At 34.8% G+C, this 19,620-nt stretch overlaps 1 protein-coding gene across 3 annotated transcripts in view; it reads right to left on the bottom strand.

Moving 5' to 3' along the window:
• Positions 1–19,620, bottom strand: part of ATRNL1 (attractin like 1) — an 839,395-nt gene that overhangs the window by 596,024 nt on the left and 223,751 nt on the right. For 2 of the 3 annotated variants that reach the window (XM_054503866.2, XM_063670303.1), the window contains one exon: positions 5,292–5,429. The exons of the other annotated variant lie outside the window; for it this stretch is intronic. In XM_054503866.2, coding sequence (XP_054359841.1) covers positions 5,292–5,429 — 138 coding nt within the window. The remainder of the gene's footprint in view (positions 1–5,291; positions 5,430–19,620) is intronic. 3 annotated transcript variants of the gene reach the window in all.

Here is a 19,620-nt window from a genome sequence, read left to right as displayed (position 1 = left end):
TAAAGCAAAAATGGACAAATGGGATTACAACAAGTTAAACAGCTTCTGCACAGCAAAGGATACAATCAACAAAGTGAAGAGAAAACCCACAGAATGGGAGAGAATATTTGCAAACTACCCATCTAACAAAGGATTAGTAACCCAAATATATAAGGAGCTGAAACAATGCCACAGAAAAAAATCTAATAATCCAGTCAAAAAGTGGGCAAAATATTTGAAGAGATATTTCTCAAAAGAAGACATACAAATGACAAACAGGCATGTGCAAAGGTGCTCAAAATCATGGATCATCAGAGAAACACAAATCAGAACTGTAATGAGATATCACCCCAGTTAAAATGGCTTATATCCAAAGACAGGCAATAACAAATGTCTGTGAGGATGTGGAGAAACCAGAACCCTTGTACACAGTTGGTGAGAATGTAAATTAGTACAAGCACTATAGAGAAAAGTTTGAAGGTTCCTCAAAAAACTAAAAATTGAGCAACCATATGATCCAGCAAGTCCATGGCTGGATATAAACCTTAAAAATAGGACATTGGTATATCAAAGAGATACCTGCACTCCTATGTTGCAACAATGTTTACAACAGATAAAATCTGGAAGCAACCTAAGTGTCCATTAACACAGGGGTCCCCAGCCCCTGGGTATGGACTGGTACCGGTCTATTTCCTGTTAGGAACCAGCTGCACAGCAGAAGGTGATCAGCAGGTGAAAAAGCATTAAGGCCAGAGCTCTGCCTCCTGTCAGATCTGTGGTGGCATTAGATTCTCATAGGAGCTCAAACCCTATTGTGAACTGCACATGTGAGGAATCTAGACTGCACACTCCTTATGAGAATCTAACTAATGCCTGATGATCTGAGGCAGAATAGTTTCATCCACAAACTATACCCCACCACCATCCCATCCGTGGAAAAATTGTCTTCCCCAAAACTACTCCCTGATGCCAAAAATGTTGGGGACTGCTGTATTAACAGATGAGTGGATAAAGAAAATGTGGTATATATATTTTTATGGCATTCACCCATAAAAAAGAATGAGATCTTGTCATTTGCAACAACATGGATAGAACTGGAGATCACTATGTTAAGTGAAATAAGACAGGCACAGAAAGACAAACATCGCATGTTCTCACTTATTTGCGGAATCTAAAAATCAAAACAATTCAATTCATGAACATAGAGAGTAAAAGGATGGTTACCAGAGTCTGGGAAGGGTAATGGGGTGCTGGGGAGAAGGTAGGGATGATTAATGGGTACAAAAACAATATTTAGAGGGCTGGAGGGCAGGGGGTATAGTTAAGGGGTACAAAAAAATAGGAAGAATGAAGAAGACCTACTATTTGATAGCACAATAAGGGGACTATAGTCAATAGTAACTTAATTGTACATTTTAAAATAACTTGAAATAACTTAAAGAGTGTAATTAGATTGTTTGTAACACAAAGGATAAATGCTTGAGCATATGGTTACCCTATTCTCCATGAAGTGATTATTTCACATTGCATGCCTGTATCAAGACATTTCATGTACTCCATAAATATATACACCTACTATGTACCCACAAAATTAAAAATTGAATTCTTTTTAATTAAAAACTTTAAAAAATGCCCGGGCATGGTGGCTCACGCCTGTAACCACAGCACTTTGGGAGGCTGAGGCGGACAGATCATGAGGTTAGGAGTTTTAAGACCATCCTGGCCAACATAGTGAAACTCCGTCTCTATTAAAAATACAAAAAAAAAAAAAAAAAAATAGCCAGGCGTGGTGGCGGGCCCCTGTAGTCCCAGTTACTTGGGAGGCTGAGGCAGGAGAATTGCTTGAACCCAGGATGCAGAGGTTGCAGTGAGCCAAGATCACACCACTGCACTCCAGCCTGGGCAACATAGCGAGACTCTGTCTAAAAAAAAAAAAGAAAAAAAATCAGATAGTTGCACAACACTGTACATAGTTAAGTGTCTGTTATGTGGGTTTCACTTTGCTAAAAAGTCATTCTCAAGAATTGGAGTTATGGTTAGAAGCATTATATAAATGCCAACACTAATATATTAAGTCAATTACAGAATGAACTAATTACATATGGACATTAAAATATGTTGGAAAATAGAACACCAGAACTCATTCCTTCTTCATTCTTTATTTTTATTTATTTATTTTTATTTTTATTTATTTTTTATTTTTTTTATTTTTTTATTTTTCTTTTTATTATTATTATTATTATTATACTTTAGGCTCTATGGTACATGTGCACAATGTGCAGGTAAGTTACATATGTATACATGTGCCATGCTGGTGCGCTGCACCCACCAACTCGTCATCTAGCATTAGGTATATCTCCCAATGCTATCCCTCCCCCCTCCCCCCACCCCACAATAGTTTACAGTAAGATTTAGTAAATTACAAAATAGCTAGATAAGAGGTTTTTGAATGTCTTCACCATTAAAAAAAAAAAAGATAAATGAAAAAAAAAAGAAAAAAGGCTTAAGTGATAATTTTAATGAGATAATGTTATTTGAGTGTGACTTCATTAATGTTATCAAGAAACCACAGATTTTTTGGCATATGGTTAACTACTCCTAAGTTTGATATGCATAGCATTAAAAATTCAAACTCAATTTACTCTTCCATTTTTTCTCTCTCTATTTGTTATTTTCTGGAGTTGGCCTATTGAGACTTCTGTTAATGAGTAAATCCATTCAACAATCTGTTTTTGAGAAGTAACATGAAAATAGTTGGAAGAAACACAAGTTCCATTTGGACAAACTATGCCCCTAAATAATTTGTGACAAGAAATAGCTCTAAATTGCCGTAGATTTCACTGAAGACTTATTTAGTTAAAGCAATGATTATCTTTCTTACTTAATGTCAAAGATGTTGATACTCTGTACATCTAAATAGCATTACTGTATGGGAAGCATCAGTCTGCCATGGGCTTTATTTGTACTATTTGTTGTCCTTTCTAAAAATAAACAGTTTCTGCTTTGATTAAAAAAAAAAAAAAAAAAAAAAAAAAGAAAATATGTTGGAAAATATATCTAAAATAATTTTCATAAAAGTAAAATAAAACATACCACAATTTTATATTAAATACATGACAGTTTACAGAGACACACAAATTGTAATGTGAATGAAAACATCTCATAGTATATTTTTTCTTCAAATTATGCAATCAATACATTAACACACATAACCTATCTGAAACATGCACTTTCTCCAATAAAATGTATGGCCACGGAAAATTCGGTACTAAAACACTTTAGAAAGAGCTTGTCTTGAAAACCTTGGTCTTTTTAGAAACATAAAATTAAAAAACACTATGACTCTAGTATGTAGTCTAGTATGTAGACTCTAAATTTTGTGGATTCCACTTGGCCCATAATTACTGCACCTTATGTATCCACTGGACAGAGCACTAAGCTGTGGCTTTTAGGTGAGAACAACTGGATCTTCCTGGTCCATATTAACATAACTCCTGCATTAACAGTTAAGAGCGAGGTTTAGGAATGAGACATTTTCTTGCTCTAACTAGCAATATGATCTTGGGTATTTTAGATAACTTCTTTGTGCATTAAATATTTGTGTCCACATGTAAAATGAGGATCAAAGTAATACCATACAGTTTTGTAAAGCTAATATAAAATAATGACAATAAAGCTATTAGTACAGTGCCTAGGATATAAAAAATGCTAAATGTGAGCCAATGCATCTGTATTAGAGCTTCAAATGGATCAGAGCACTGCATAACACAAAACTTCCATTCACCTATCTTTATTTGTCACCCAACATACTACAGTAGGCCCTCCTTACTGATGGGTTCCACATCCGTGAACTCAACCAACAGCAGATCAAAAATATTCAGAAAAAAATTCCCCAAATTCCAAAATGCAAAATTTATATTTGCCATGCACCAAGTATACTTTGAATCCATGTGAATGAAGTGAAATGTAGGCATTGTATTAGGAATTACAACTAAAGATGATTTGAAGTACACAGGAGGATATGCATCAGTTATATGCAAATACTACACCACTATATAAGGGACTTCACCATCTGCAGATGTTGGTACACAGGAAAGGTCTTGGAATTAATCCACATGGATACCAAGGTACAACTGTATTAGCTGCACAATTTTGTTGACTCAAAGGTTGAATCAGTTCATCATTCCCCATATGTCTCAACTCTGAGTGCATATTAGTCACTTGGGAAACATTTAAAAAGAACAATTACCTAAGAATCATCCTACAACCACAACCCAGATAATGATTTAACTGTTTTAGAAAGTGGCCCAGACATCCATATTTTTAAAAGCTTTCCAGCTGGTTCTAATATGCAGCTAGTGTTAAAAAAAAATTATCCAACCAGAGTCAGACTCCACTCCCTCCAATTCCTCACATCTTCACAGCCAAAAACATATTTCTGTGGGTGCTATGCAGGCAAACTCCATTTAGAGACGGTAGATTAAAAATTTAAAAGAAAAGTTCCGATCTAGAGATAATGAAGGATTTCTATTAAATTCTACTTTAAAAGGAAATTATATTTAAAGGCCAAATATTATTTACAAAGTAGGAGAAAGAAGTGGCAGAATAGAGAGGAAGATGGAGGAAAGCAGGATTTAGTAAACTAGAATGTGATGATTATGGATAGCATTTATAATGCTCTTTTTTATGTGCTTCAATTCCTAAGGCCTATATTACATATAATCTCATTTGACCTTTAAAACAACTCAGTGAATTATTATCATCTCCATTTTACATATGGGAAAAATAAGACACTGAGAGGTTAATGAACCAAGGTCATACATTTGAACAGTGACAGAGTTGGGATTTCAGCCCAGAACTGGTTCCAAACCCATACTCTCCTAAATACTATCCTATACTGCCACCCTGTGCAATAAAAATCTTACCTGATCTAAGTTAAACACATTTAACTTTTAATTATTATTTCTGAAGTCAAAACAATAAATTAGTACTTATTAAAAAAAACTATCAGCAATGATTATTTTTGAATAGTGAGACAGTAGGTTATTTTTTCTTCTATTTAATCTGTATTTGATAAATTACAATAAGAAACATGCATTCATTTTGAAATAAGAAAAAGGAATATTTTTAAATCAAGCATATTACAGAATTTTTATAGTTCACAGTTTCTAATACGTATTACTTTAGAAAACATATTAAAACTGAGTAAAAAATTTTCTGTAGTAATATATATTCTCCATAACAGGCGCTGCTTTCTTAATTATCTTTTCCTTTAGTAAAAATACACTAAAATTTGCTTAAAAGAAACTTACCTGTGCACTGTCCTCCATTGGTTGGATCTCCATAATAACCTGGCATACAATCTTGACACTGCTTTCCTGTGGTGAGATTTTTACACTGTTCGCACACATTATTATTGATGCAAGTGCTATGTCCATTACACTGGCAAGCTAAAGGAAACAGTAAAAAGTATTACAAATATCTAACATAATATCAAGTATAATAGCTATCAAAACAAAGAATGTATCCTAAAAAGCTGGATTGTAAAAATGTCCAAAGAGCATCTTCCAAGTTTTGTTTAAAAATTAATAACACATATAGCCCAAAGTTTTGTGCAAGACAGTGTGTACCATAAATCATGTGTTGAAATTTTACCTTAACCTCTTTACAATGCCATGGTTAAAGATGAACTGGAACATAAAAGTTATAGCTAAAGAGGGAAAAATCTTTAGCATAATCCTTAAAAATTCATAAGAATAGTATGTCTGTTAAGTTATATAAACACAAGGCTAAATACTATAACTTTGATAAAGAATGCTAAAATTCATCTTAATTATATTAACACATAATAATAAAGAATCAATCAATATAGAAAATTGTGTGGCAATAGATTCTAACTAGAATAAAGTAAACTAATAGTAAAATTAATAAAAATAGTACTTTTGAGCCAGGCGTGGTGGCTCACGCCTGTAATTCCAGCACTTTGGGAGGCCGAGGTGGGCAGATCACTTGAGGTCAGGAGTTCGAGACCAGCCTGGCCAACTTGGTGAAACCCCGTCTCTACTAAAAATACAAAAAAATTAGCTGGGCATGGTGGTGCATGCCTGTAATCTTAGCTACTCGGGAGGCTGAGGCAGGAGAATTCGCTTGAACCTGGGAGACAGATGTTGCAGTGAGCCGAGATCATGCCACTGCACTCTAGCCTGGGCAACAGAGCAAGACTCCATCTCAAAAAAAAAAAAAAAAGTACTTTTGAATTAATTTGCATAAATGTGTATCTTCTTTAGGTAAGAAAAACTTCAAGATTTAACTGAAAGTCTATTTAAGTTTGAACTAAACAGAATGAAATATAAAGTATGAGATTGTTTCTATATCTGTGTAACTGAGACTTCCATGTTTCGATGTTAATATTACAGCAGAATACAAAAATTTCAGAATAAAGTTCATATATGAAAGGTTATGCTCTTTGTGCCTATTTGGGACATAATATTAACTTAGTCTGGTAACTGCTTGGCCAAAAATCATCTTAATTGTCACCCTCATGATTATTTTTACTTATTACAACTATGATAGCAAATAGCATTTAACTGAGCTCTCTCTCACTCCATGAGGAAAGCCAATATTCTGCTGATGCCAATTGTTTGTAGTTGGTATCTGTTCTGATTGGTAAGTGTACATAAGCATCAATTTTTAAACACTGTAAACACCATGCCTTGGCCAGACAGAGGACCAAATTGTACACATGAATTTTATTATTTAATCTTCAAAACAATGCTATGTGGAAGTTGCTGTGGTCAGGACTGATTCTAAGATGGGGAAATCTGGGTTAAGCAACTACACAAAGTCACACAGCTAATCAACGACAGAAACAAATACGTATATGGAACACTGAATGTAAAAAAAAACCAGATATTAAATAGCATGTAAAACTGCCTCTTATATTCAGAAAATCTGAAAGTGAGAGGAATTCCCAAGAGGCTAGCATGGGATCATCAAAACGAATTAGCATGTGAAGAAACAGACAAACAAAAGAGTAAAACCATATACTTAACAGAAATTCTTAGAGGTGCAACTCTATTGTAACGCATTATAGAAAGAATATGCAATTATGAAAAAATGGTCATCATCCTCTTTATGAAATTGAGAAAAATTATAATATGTTTTTAAACTCCATATTACATTATGAAACAATTAGAAAATTTAATAGCAAGGAATAATGTTCATGACAAATTAAGAGAAGCAATTAATACAGAGCATTATATTTAGAAAGATCGCAATGTTAAACTCAAGGAAGCAGAGCAAACAGCAAAATAGGTTTCTCCAACAATTATACCCATGAAGAAACATCAATTTGAACAACCACCCACACACACAATTGCCTTCATGAGGGCTAAAAAAAAACCTGAATGCACAAGTAAGGCTGTGAAGCCTCTCCAGACTACAGACTAGTAAAAGTATGGCTGGATGGTAAGAGAATCAGTTTTCTGTAACCACAATACCCATCCCCAAGCCCTTAGAGTACTATATGCAGAAAGGCCTCCAGGACTCAGGGATTCTACACTCAAAAGAGGAAGCTGGAGGTAGGCATTATGCTTCTCTACCATCCTGAATCCCTTTATGGGAGATTTGCTTCTGCATCAGCCCATGAAGAGCACCACAAGTACAATGGGGCTGAACCACCTGAGGCCACTTATGGAAAAAAGAAAGAGTAGGGCTGGTAACAGGCAGCACAGAGAACTTGGCAGTGGCTTACCATCCCTGGCAGAGAGGATGCCACACCACAGAGAATGTTTATGAGTGCCACAATGTCAGATGGATGGTCTACAATCCTTCACACGTGAGGGTCTGACCCTGATCTCTTACGTGGCCTGGGCACCCAATGTGGATCTCCCATGATCACAATGAGTTTGGATCCTGCATTAGACAATCATGTCAAAGCTGGGCTCAGGGCACCTTCTAGCACTAAAATGAAATACAAGAGTCAGTATGCTCAGAATATGTCAACAAGCCCACCGAAATAGAACAGTCACAAACAAATCCAGACTGCAAAGACTGGAAAAAAATACCTAGTTCGTCAATAAACATACAGAGACACATGTAAAGAAGAAATAAGATTAGCTTGGAAAAGATGGCCTCATGAAATGCCCAAAACAAGGTGCCAATTACTAATCCTAAACATATGCACATAAATCATAGGCAATTAAAGAATTAAAATATAGCTGTTTTAAGAAAAATCAGCAATGTCAATACAACACAGAGGAACAAATGAGGAATTTGTTAGAGAAATTCAACAAACAAATTGAAATAATTTTAAAAAATCAAACAGTAATCCAGGAGCTAAAAATATTAATAAATGAAATGAAAAATGCAGGCTACAAGCCTGTAATCCCAGCACTGTGGGAGGCCGAGGCGGGCAGATCACAAGGTCAGGAGATTGAGATGATCCTGGCTAACATGGTGAAACCCCATCTCTACTAAAAATACAAAAAAATTAGCCAGGCGTGGTGGCAGGCGCCTGTAGTCCCAGCTACTTGGGAGGCTGAGGTAGGAGAATGGCTTGAATCCAGGAGGCAGAGGTTGCAGTGAGCCGAGATCGCACCACTGCACTACAGCCTGGGCAACAGAGCAAGACTCCATCAAAAAAAAAAATGCAATAAAGTACATCAATAGCAGAATTACAAAGCAGAAGAATCACTGATTTCAAAAACAAGCTATTGGAAAATACACACTCAGAGAAGAAAAAAGATAAGCAATGAAAAAAACACCGAGGTTCTATGAAACAGTGTCAAAAGAGTAAATCTGTGTATCATTAGTGTTCAAAAAAGAATAAAAAATGAAAATGGGGAAGAAAGCTTATTTAAAAAAATAATAACAGAAAATGTCCCAACCTGAAGAAAGATATAAATATTCAAGTACAGAAAGGTGAAAGGTAACAAAACAGATTCAATCCAAATAAGATAACCCTAAGACATATATAACCACTCTCTCAAAAGTCAAAGACAGAGAACACTGAAAGCAGCATGAGAAAAAAAAAAAAAAAGCAAATAACACATAAAGGAATTCCAATATGCCTGACAGGAGAGTTACCAGGAGAAACCCCACAGGCCAGGAGAGAGCGGAATGACATATTCAAAGACAACAAAACTGCCTGCCAAGAATACTGTATAGAGCAAACTTATTCATTAGAAATAAAGACTAAAGACATTCCCAGATAAACAAAAGCTGAAGAAAACCTTTGCAACCAGAACTACATTACAAAAAAATACTGAAAGGAGTTGTTCGAACTAAAAGAAAAAATAATAATCCTAATGTGTAACAAAAAAACGTTCAAAACTATAAAAGTGACAGGTAAAAACAAGTATCTAAACAAATTCAGAATACTCTAATATGGTAATCATGGGTCAAGAAACAATTATATCCTTATTAGGAAGGTTAAAAAACAAAGCAAATAAAAATAATAACAACTAAAATGATTTGGTTAAGGGATAAGCAATATAAGATGTAAATTATGACATCAAAAATGCAAAATGTAGAAGAGTAATGAAGTTAAAGAATAGAGTGGGTTTTTCCTTTTTTTCTGACCAAAATTAACTTATCAATACAAAATAGCCTTTTAAAATGATAAGATGTTTTTTGTTAGGCTCAAGGTAAGCAAAAACCAAAAGCCTACAATATATACACTAAAAATAAAAAGCAAGAAATCAAATCATATTGCTAGAGAAAATCACTTAACACAAAGGGAGGCAGTAAGAGAAGAAGAAAGAAAGAAATGTTCTACAAAACAACTAGAAAACAAGTAGCAATATGGCAGTACAAAATCCTTACCTTCCAATAATTACCTTGAATGTAAAGGGCTTAAATTCTCCAAATAAAAGACAACAGTGAGTCAATGAATAAAGAAACAAGACCCAACTACATACTGCCAACAAAAGATTCAATTCACCTTTAAGAATGTGCATAGACTTCAAGTAATGAGATGCAAAACATATTGCATGCAAATGGAAAAGTAAGCAGGATTAACTATACTTCTATTAGACAAAATAGACTTCAAGTCAAAAACTATACAAAGAGATAAATGAGGTCAATACTTACTGATAAAGGGATCAATACAAGAGGATAGAACAATTGAGAATTTATATGGAATGCACATTGGAGTAACTTAATATAGAAAGCAAACATTAATAGATCCAAAGGGAGGTATAGAAAGCAAAACGATAGTAGGGGAATGTTAACACCCAACTCTCAGCAATCGACCGATCATCAAGACAGAAAATAAATAAGGAAACACTGGACATAAACTGAATTTAAGACAAAAATGACTTCACATATACAAAATATTCCATCCAAAAGCTGCAGAATTCACATTCTTCTCAAATGCGTATGCAACATTCTTCAGGTTAGCTAATATGTTAGGAAAAAAGTCTTAATGAAGTAAATATATCAAAATCATATGAAGTATCTTTTCTGACCATAATGAAATAAAACTAGAAGAAAAGAGAAGGAACTTCAAACACTGTACAAATAGATAGAAATTAAAGAACATGCTCCTAAACAGCCATGGGTAAATTATAAAATTGACAGTGAAAAAAACAAATGCTGGCATGTATGTGGAGAAAGGGGAACTCTATACATTTTCTATGGGAATATAAATTGGTACATCAAAAACAGTTGGAGGTTTCTCAAAAAAATAAAAATATAATACTATATGATCCAGCAATCCCACTACTGGGTGTATATCCAAAGGAAATAAAATCAGTATGATGAAGAGACATCAGCACCTCAATGTATTAATATATTGCAGCACTACACACAATAGCCAAAATATAGGATCAACCTAAATACTAAACACAGATGAATGGATAAAGTGTGAATAAATAAATAAATAAATACACACACACACACACACACACACACACACAATGAAATATTCTTCAGCCATGAAAAAGCTCCATAAAAAAATAAAATCCCATCATTTGGGACAACATGGATGAGTTTAGATGACATTTTCTTAAGTGAAATAAGCCAGGCACAGAAAGACAATCACCACATGATCTCAGTCATATATGGTTTCTTTAAAAAAAAGATCTCAGAGACATTAAGAGTATAATGATGATTACAAGAAACTGGAGAGAATAGGAGGAGGGGGAGATAGGGACATGTTGGTTAATGCATACAATGTTACACATAGGAGGAATACCTACTATGCAATAGAGTACAAGAACAGTAGTAAGGTGATTATAGCTAACAATAATGCATTTCAAATAGCTACAAGAGAGGATTCTGAATGTTCTCACAACAAAGACATTATAAATGTTTAAGGTAATAGATATGTTAATTACCATGATTCGACCACTATACAACGTATACCTGTATTAAAACATCGCATTGAACCCCGTGAAACATGTGCATATTTTGTTTCAATTTAACATAATGACAATTTTGTGATGAAATGTATAAATATGCTTATGGAAAAGCTGATGGGTATCTTACTATAGTGAGATTTTTCTGTATTACCAATTGTCTATAATAAATTAATATTATCTTTACAATAATGTTATTAAAAACTTTAATTTTATAACACTATCCTTAAAAGCTTAAGGTATTGTTTCATAGAAAATTTACTCTGCGACACCACTAATTAATTCACTCAGGTAAAAACAAAATTTATTGAGTGCCCACTACATGTAAAGACTTACCAGAAGACTTAAAGTAAGAAATGGGTTACTGTAACAACTTCATGAAATTTCTGGCCATTTGGAAGAATCATTTAAAAAAAATGTTTTAACATCTGAATAAGACAGCTAAATTTAGCACTCATATCTAACATCTCCCTCACAGATTAACAGTAAAATAATAAGTAAATGTACCAGCAATGATAGGCATTATGGTGACCTACATGAACAAAACTAGAAGGTATTAATCTATAATACCTCTTGATGATAAAAGAGGTTCCCTAGCAAAATGCCACTCAACCCTCCTTTCCTGAGTAAGAAAAATTCTGAAAACAAAGGTTAGTCACAGGGCAGTCAAGAAGCATATCACTGGTATTCCTTCATCCATCTGGTGGAAAGTATAAATCAAGGAAGCCTGACATGGTCTACATATGATGCAGAAAGCCAGTATACTTTAGACCTAACTGCAGAAAAAATATCTGGTGAAAAAAGTCTGGTAATTGTCACACCTTATAACTACTATGGTAGCAATGGCAAAGGAGAAAGTATATTATAGAAAAAGGGACCCAGGCATAATGGCTGTATCAAATAACAACAAGAAAATGATATATTAGTAAGCCTATGGTTATGTTCTATTCCCCACTACCAAAAGAGTGTTAGATCGACAGGTAATGTAAGCTTGCACATAAGAGTGTTGAGGTTACATTGTTGCTTGAAAGGTTCTAATCTCATCTAATATCTCAGTAGCTATGGAATATAAATAAAACTAAAGAGAAGTCATCCATTCTATTTTCTCTAAATTTTAAAACCACTCCAGATGGCTCCTCATTTATGGACACACAAACAGAAAAAAATCAAAATAAAATATAATGACAACTCAGCATTTGATGTGCAAATAAGTACATAGTTTTGAAAAATAGTTACTCTGCAACAGATGCGCAACATTTAAAAATATCTTTGTGACAATCTTAATAAATTTTAAAAATATACACAGAAATTTAAGACAAAAATTTACCCAAAGCATTTTTTCAATACATATACCACTTTAAAAGAAATGGGAATTATCAGATGCTAGAAATGAAGCACAGATTCAAAATAAGAATAGTAAAGCTAAGTTTGAGCTAGCGACCAAATTTTACTATATGTAGAATAGACGAATAAGAACTAGGAGGCATGGGTTCCAAAATCCAGCAGAACAAGAGGATATAATTTTTGGCATCCTAAAGGAAGCAAGCTAAACTGAACCATGTTCATAAAGTGATCCTATCAACTGGAGACACTATGTATGAAAAAGGTATTAAAACACATCACAAGCTCTACAAAAAGCAGAAAAGAATTTCAAGTCCCCTGGGATATGTTTATGAAAGAAAAACATCACTTGTGAGAACTTAAAGGATATGTCAGGCTTATATGGTAATCTTAAACTCACATCATACATTTGGTGAACAAACCACCAAGTAAAATATTAATACAAACCTGCTCTGAAAACAAAAAAAAACCCCACAGATATTGTAAAAGCAGATGTAAATGGCCCTTGTAGATACATCCACAACCCAGGTCATACAAATATACTACAAGAAAGGAATTGGTAAAACTTTTTTTACATAAAAGACTAGATAGCATTTTATGCTTTGCAGGCCAGTCTCTATCACAACTATTCCTTTCTGCAACTGTAGTGCAAAAGCAAACAAACATAATACACAAATAACTGGGTAGAGTTTTACTTTGATAAAACATCCTTTACGTAAATCTGCAGCAGACCAGATTTGGCCTACCGACCTTGGTTTGCCAAACCCTGACATGGAAGAGAAAAAAAAATTCTAAATTAAATCTCAAAATAAAAAATTCAAAAACACCATAAAAACCGGGATATTAAAAAAAGAGAGAGAGTTGATTTAAACAAAGAAGACACATAAAAGATAAAAATAGGTTGGGTGCGGTGGCTCACACCTGTAATCCCAGCACTTTGGGAGGCTGAGGCGGGCAGATCACGAGGTCAGGAGATCGAGACCATCCTGGCTAACATGGTGAAACCCTGTCTCTATTAAAAATACAAAAAATTAGCCAGGCGTGGTGGCGGGCACCTGTAGTTCCAGCTACTTGGGAAGCTGAGGCAGGAGAATGGCGTGAACCCAGGATGCGGAGCTTGCGGTGAGCCGAGATCGTGCCACTGCACTCCAGCCTGGGCAACAGAGTGAGACTCTGTCTCAGAAAAAAAAAAAAAAGAGATAAAAATATTCAAAAATAATTAAAGATATAAAAAATAAGGGGCCAGGCACGGTGGCTCATGCCTGTAATTCCAGCACTTTGGGAGGCCAAGGTGGGCAGATCACCTGAGGTCAGGAGTTGAAGGACAGCCTGGCCAACACAGCGAAAATCTATCTCTACTAAAAATACAAAATTAGTCAGGTGTGGTGGCACGTGCCTGTAATCCCAGCTACTCAGGAGGCTGAGGCAGGAGAATTGCTTGAACCCAGGAGGCGGAGGTTGCAGTGAGCTGAGATCCCGCCATTGCACTCCAGCCTAGGCAACAAGAGTGAAACTCTGTCTCAACAAATAAATGGGAAGGGAAGGGGAGGGGAGGGGAGGGGAGGGGAAGGGAGTGGAGGGAGAAATCATGCCTGAAGAAGAAGGGTATGATGACAATGTCTCATCAAATAGAGAATATCAACAAAGAAATAAAAATTTTTAAGAAAAAACAAATGAAGTAGAAACGTACAATAACATACACTAGAAGAATTCAACAGAAGATCTGAACTGGTAGAGAAATAATCAGCAAGCTTAAAGATAGACTGACAGATTATGTAATCTAAAATACAGAGAGAACTAGGAATGGAGAAAAGTAAGCAGAGCTTGGAAAAACATATGGGATATCATTAATTTTACCATCACATGAATAATAGAAACACTGGAAAGAGAGGAGGGAGAAAGAAAAGAAAATAAAAATTATTTGAAAACATCGTTTCTGAAAACTCAAATTTGATGAAAAACATTAACTTACACATCCAAGAAACCTAAAACACTCTAAATAGGACAAACACAAAGAGATCCACAAAAAGACCCATTATAATTAAAATGATGAAAGCAACAACAAGGACAAAATCTTGAAAGAAGAAAGAGACAAAATCATTTCTCACTTGCAAAAAAGCCCAATAAGATTAACAACTGATTTTAAATCAGAAATAATAGAGGCCAGTAAGCAGTATAATAATATATACTCAAAAGAACAATGCTAACTAAGAATCCTCTATCAAGCAAAGCTACCTTTAAAAAAATTAGAGAAATAATGACATTCCTAAATATTAAAAAATTAGGAGAATTAGATGCTAGAAGGCCAGCCATACAAGAAATACTAAAGGAAGTTGTTCAAGGAAAGCAAGTGACCCAGACGGTAGTTCAACTCCATGCAAAAAGAAGAAACAGTACTGGTAATTATTGTGTAATAATAAAAATAGGAAATGCATATTTATTTTCCTTTTTTCTATTACCTGATATTTTTAAGGAATTATTTTTAAATATATGTATATAATGGTATTATTTGTCCTATAACCATAAAAATGTAACATGTTTGCCAATAAAAGCACAAAATAAGTGAGTCAAGAAAACCTGTATTGGGCTAAAGACACGATACCTGATGGTTTGGAGCCATGGGAACAAATAAAGAAAACCAGAAATGGTAAAAAGATTAATATAATAAAAGCTATAAATATATACTTGCCCTCCTTTCATCACTCAAATTCTTTAAAAGATATAAAATTATATAAAGTAATCATTTTAATAAAGTACTGTTGGGTCCACAACATATATAGATGTAGTAGCAAAAATAAGACAAAAATGAAGAAAAAGAATAGACCTATATGAATAACATTATTATATGTCACCGGTAGTAATACAAATCTGAAAAATATTTTAACAAGTTAAAATGTATATGTTAAAGGTTTCTAGGTCTTTCATCTCCTTGGTTAAATTTATTCCTAAGTATTTTAATTATTTGTAGCTACTGTAAATGGTATTACCTTCTTGATTTCCTTTTCTCCTAGTCATTGTTCATGTATGAAAATGCTACTGATTTTTGTGTGTTGATTAGGCATTCTGTAACTTTACTGAATTCATTTGTCAGTACTAACAGTTTCTTGATAGAATCTTTATGCTTTTCTACATATAAGATTATGTAACCTGCAAACAGGTACAATTTGACTCCCTTCTTTCCAATTTAGATCCATTTAATTTCTTGCTTTTGCCTAATTGCTCTGTCTGAAGACTTTCAGTACTATGTTAAACAAGAGTGGTGCAAGTGGGCATCCCTGTGTTGTTCCAGTTCTTAAAAAAAAAAAAAAGCTTTCAGCTTTCCCCCTTCAGTATTATGATAGCTATGTTCAGACAAGCAAAAACAGGGAATTCATTACCACTAGCAAGTCCTGAAACAGATGCTTCAGGAAGTGAAAGGACAATATTTGCCATCATAAAAACAAATGAAAGTATAAAACTCCCTGATGAAGCAAGGACACAAATAAGAAAGAGAAAGGACTCAAATGCTACCACTACAGAATACTAAAAAACCACAATGATAAACAATAAGAGAGAAATGAGCAAAGGATATATAAAACAACCATAAATCAATTAACAAAGTGCCATAAATAAGCCCTCACATATCAAATAGTAACTTTTAAGGTAAACAAATTAAACTCCCCACTTAAAAGACACAGACTTGCTGACCCTCAAGGTCAGAGATCCCAGAAAAAGGCACAGGAACCCATCTGTGCTGTTCTCCAGTCTCCTTGAGTGATATCTCCGGATGTAGGAGTGAAGCAGATGAATAGGGGCTGAAGTGAACCCCCAGCAAACCACAGCAGTCCTACATAAGAGGGACCTGATCATTGAAAGAAAAACAAACAGAAAGCAACAACAACAAAAAAAGGCCCCACAAAAAAACCCTATCCAAGGGTAAACAGCCTCAAAGAAAACAGACAAACTGAAACTCAAACTCAAAATTAGACGAACTCAAGAAGATGAGAAAGAATCAACAACAACAACAAAAATGACAAAAACCCAAAAGGCCAAAGTGCCTACTCTCCTCCAAATGATCACAACATCTCTCCAGCAAGGGTGCAGAACTGGACAGACAATGAGATGGACAAATTCACAGAAGTAGGCTTCAGAAGGCAGGTAATAAAAAACTACGCTGAGCTAAAGGAAGCTAAGAACCTTGATAAAAGGTTAGAGGAGCTGCTAACTAGAATAACCAGTTTAGAGAGAAACATAAATATCTGATGGAGCTGAAAAAAAAACAGCACAAGAACTTCATGAAGCAAACACAAGTATCAATAGCCGAAGTGATGAAGCGGAAGAAAAAATAAAAGAGTTTGAAGACCACCTTGCTGAAATAAGGCATGCAGACAAGACTACAGAAAAAAAGAATGAAAAGAAACAAAGCTTCCAAGAAATATGGGACCTCATAAAGAAACCAAACCTGCAATTGATTGGAGTACCTGAAGTAGACAGGGAGAATGAAAACAAGCTGGAAAATACACTTCAGAATATTATCCAGGAGAACTTCCCCAACCTAGGAAGGCAGGCCAATATTCAAATTCAGGAAATACAGAGAACACCACTAAGACACTCCATGAGAAGATCAACCAAAGACACATAACCATCAGATTCTCTAAGGGCGAAATGAAGGCAAAAATGTGAATGGCAGCCAGACAAAAAGACCAGGTCACCTACAAAGGGAAGCCCATAGACTTAATAGTGGACCTCTCAGCAGAAACCCTACAAGCCAGAGGAGACTAGGGACCAATATTCAGCATTCTTAAAGAAAATAATTTTCAATCCAGAATTTCATATCCAGCCAAACTAAGCTTAATAAGAGAAGGAGAAATAAAATATTTTCCAGACAAGCAAATGCTAAGGGATTTTGTTACCACCAGGCCTGCCTTGCAAGAGATCCTAAAAGAAGCAGTAAATATGGAATGGAAAAGGTGGTACCAACCACTACAAAAACACACCGAGATATAAAGATCAATGACACTATGAAGAAACTGCATCAACTAGTGTGCAAAATAACCAGATAGCATCATGATGACAGGATCAAATTCACACATAACAGTATTAACCTTAAATGTAAATGGGCTAAATCCCCCAATTAAAAGACACAGACTTGCAAACTGGATAAAGAGTAAAGACCAATCAGTGTGCTGTATTCAGGAGACCCATCTCATAGGCAAAGACACACATAGGCTCAAAATAAAGAGATGGAGGAAAATTTACCAAGCAAATGGAAAGTTAAAAAAAAAAAAAAAGCAGGGGATGCAATACTAGTCTCTGACAAACAGACTTTAAATCAGCAAAGATCAAAAAAGACAAAAAAAAGGCATTACATAATGGTAAAGAGAACAATTCAACAAGAAGAGTTAACTATTCTAAATATATATGCACCCAATACAAGAGCATCCAGATTCATAAAACAAGTTTGTAGAGACCTACAAAGAGACTTAGACTCCCACACAATAATAGTGGGACACTTTAACACCCCACTGTCAATATTAGACAGATCAAGACAAAAAATTAACAAGGATATTCAGGACTTGAACTCAGCTCTGGATCAAGTGGACCTAATAGACATCTAGAAAACTCTCCAACCCAAATCAACAGAATATACATTCTTCTCAGTGCCACACAGCACTTATTCTAAAATTGACCACATAATTGGAAGTAAAACACTCCTCAGCAAATGGAAAAGAATTGAAATCATTACAAAGTCTCTCAGACAACAGGGCAATCAAATTAGAACTCAGGATTAAGAAATTCACTCAAAACCACACACTTACATGGAAATTGAACAACCTGCTCCTGAATGACTCTTGGGTAAATAACGAAATTAACGCACAAAAGAAGAAGTTCTTTGAAAACAATGAGAACAAAGAGACAAAACACCAGAATCTCTGGGACACAGCTAAAGGAGTGTTCAGAGAAAAATTTATAGCACTAAATGCCCACATGAGAAGGCTGGAAAGATCTCAAATTGATACCTTAACATCACAACTAAAAGAACTAGAGAAGCAACAGCAAACAAATCCAAAAGCTAGCAGAGGACAAGAAATAACTGAGATTAGAGCAGAACTAAAACAGATAGAGACATGAAAAACCCTCCAAAACATCAATGAATCCAGGAGCTGGTTTTTTGAAAAACTAAGAAAATAGAGAGAATGCTAGCTAGACTAATAAAGAAGAAAAGAAAGAAGAATCAAATAGACACAATAAAAAAAATGATAAAGGGGATATGACCACTGACCCCACAGAAATATAGACTACCATCAGAGAATACTATAAACACCCCTATGCAAATAAACTAGAAAACCTAGAAGAAATGGATAAATTTCTGGACACATACACACATCCTCCCAAGACTAAACCAGGAAGAAATTGAATCCCTGAATAGACCAATAACAGTTCTGAAATTGAGGGAGTAATTAATAGCCTACCAACCAAAAAAAGCCCAGGACCAGACAGATTCACAGCCAAATTCTACCAGAGGTACAAAGAGGAGCTAGTGCCATTCCTGCTGAAACTATTCCAAACAACTGAAAGGGAAAGACTCCTCTCTAACTAATTTTATGAAGCCAGCATCAACCTGATACCAAAACCAGGAAGAGACACAACAAAAAAAGAAAATTCTGGCCCGTTTCCCTGATGAACATCAATGTGAAAATCCTCAATAAAATACTGGCAAACCGAATCCAACAGCACATCAAAATACTTATCCACCAGAAGTCAACTTCATCTCTGGGATGCAAGGCTAGTTCAACATATGCAAATCAATAAACGTAACTCCTCACATAAACAGAACCAAAGCCAAAAAGTACATGATTATCTCAATAGATGCAGAAAAGGCCTTTGATAAAATTCAACATCCTTTCATGTTAAAAACTCTCACTAAACTAGGTATTGATGGAACATAGCTTGATAATAG

The sequence above is a fragment of the Pongo pygmaeus genome, chromosome 8 (assembly GCF_028885625.2).
Source record: "Pongo pygmaeus isolate AG05252 chromosome 8, NHGRI_mPonPyg2-v2.0_pri, whole genome shotgun sequence".
Lineage (NCBI taxonomy): Eukaryota > Metazoa > Chordata > Mammalia > Primates > Hominidae > Pongo > Pongo pygmaeus.
The sequence above is the reverse complement of the archived record's forward strand: the minus strand, read 5'-3'. Positions and strand labels throughout refer to the sequence as shown.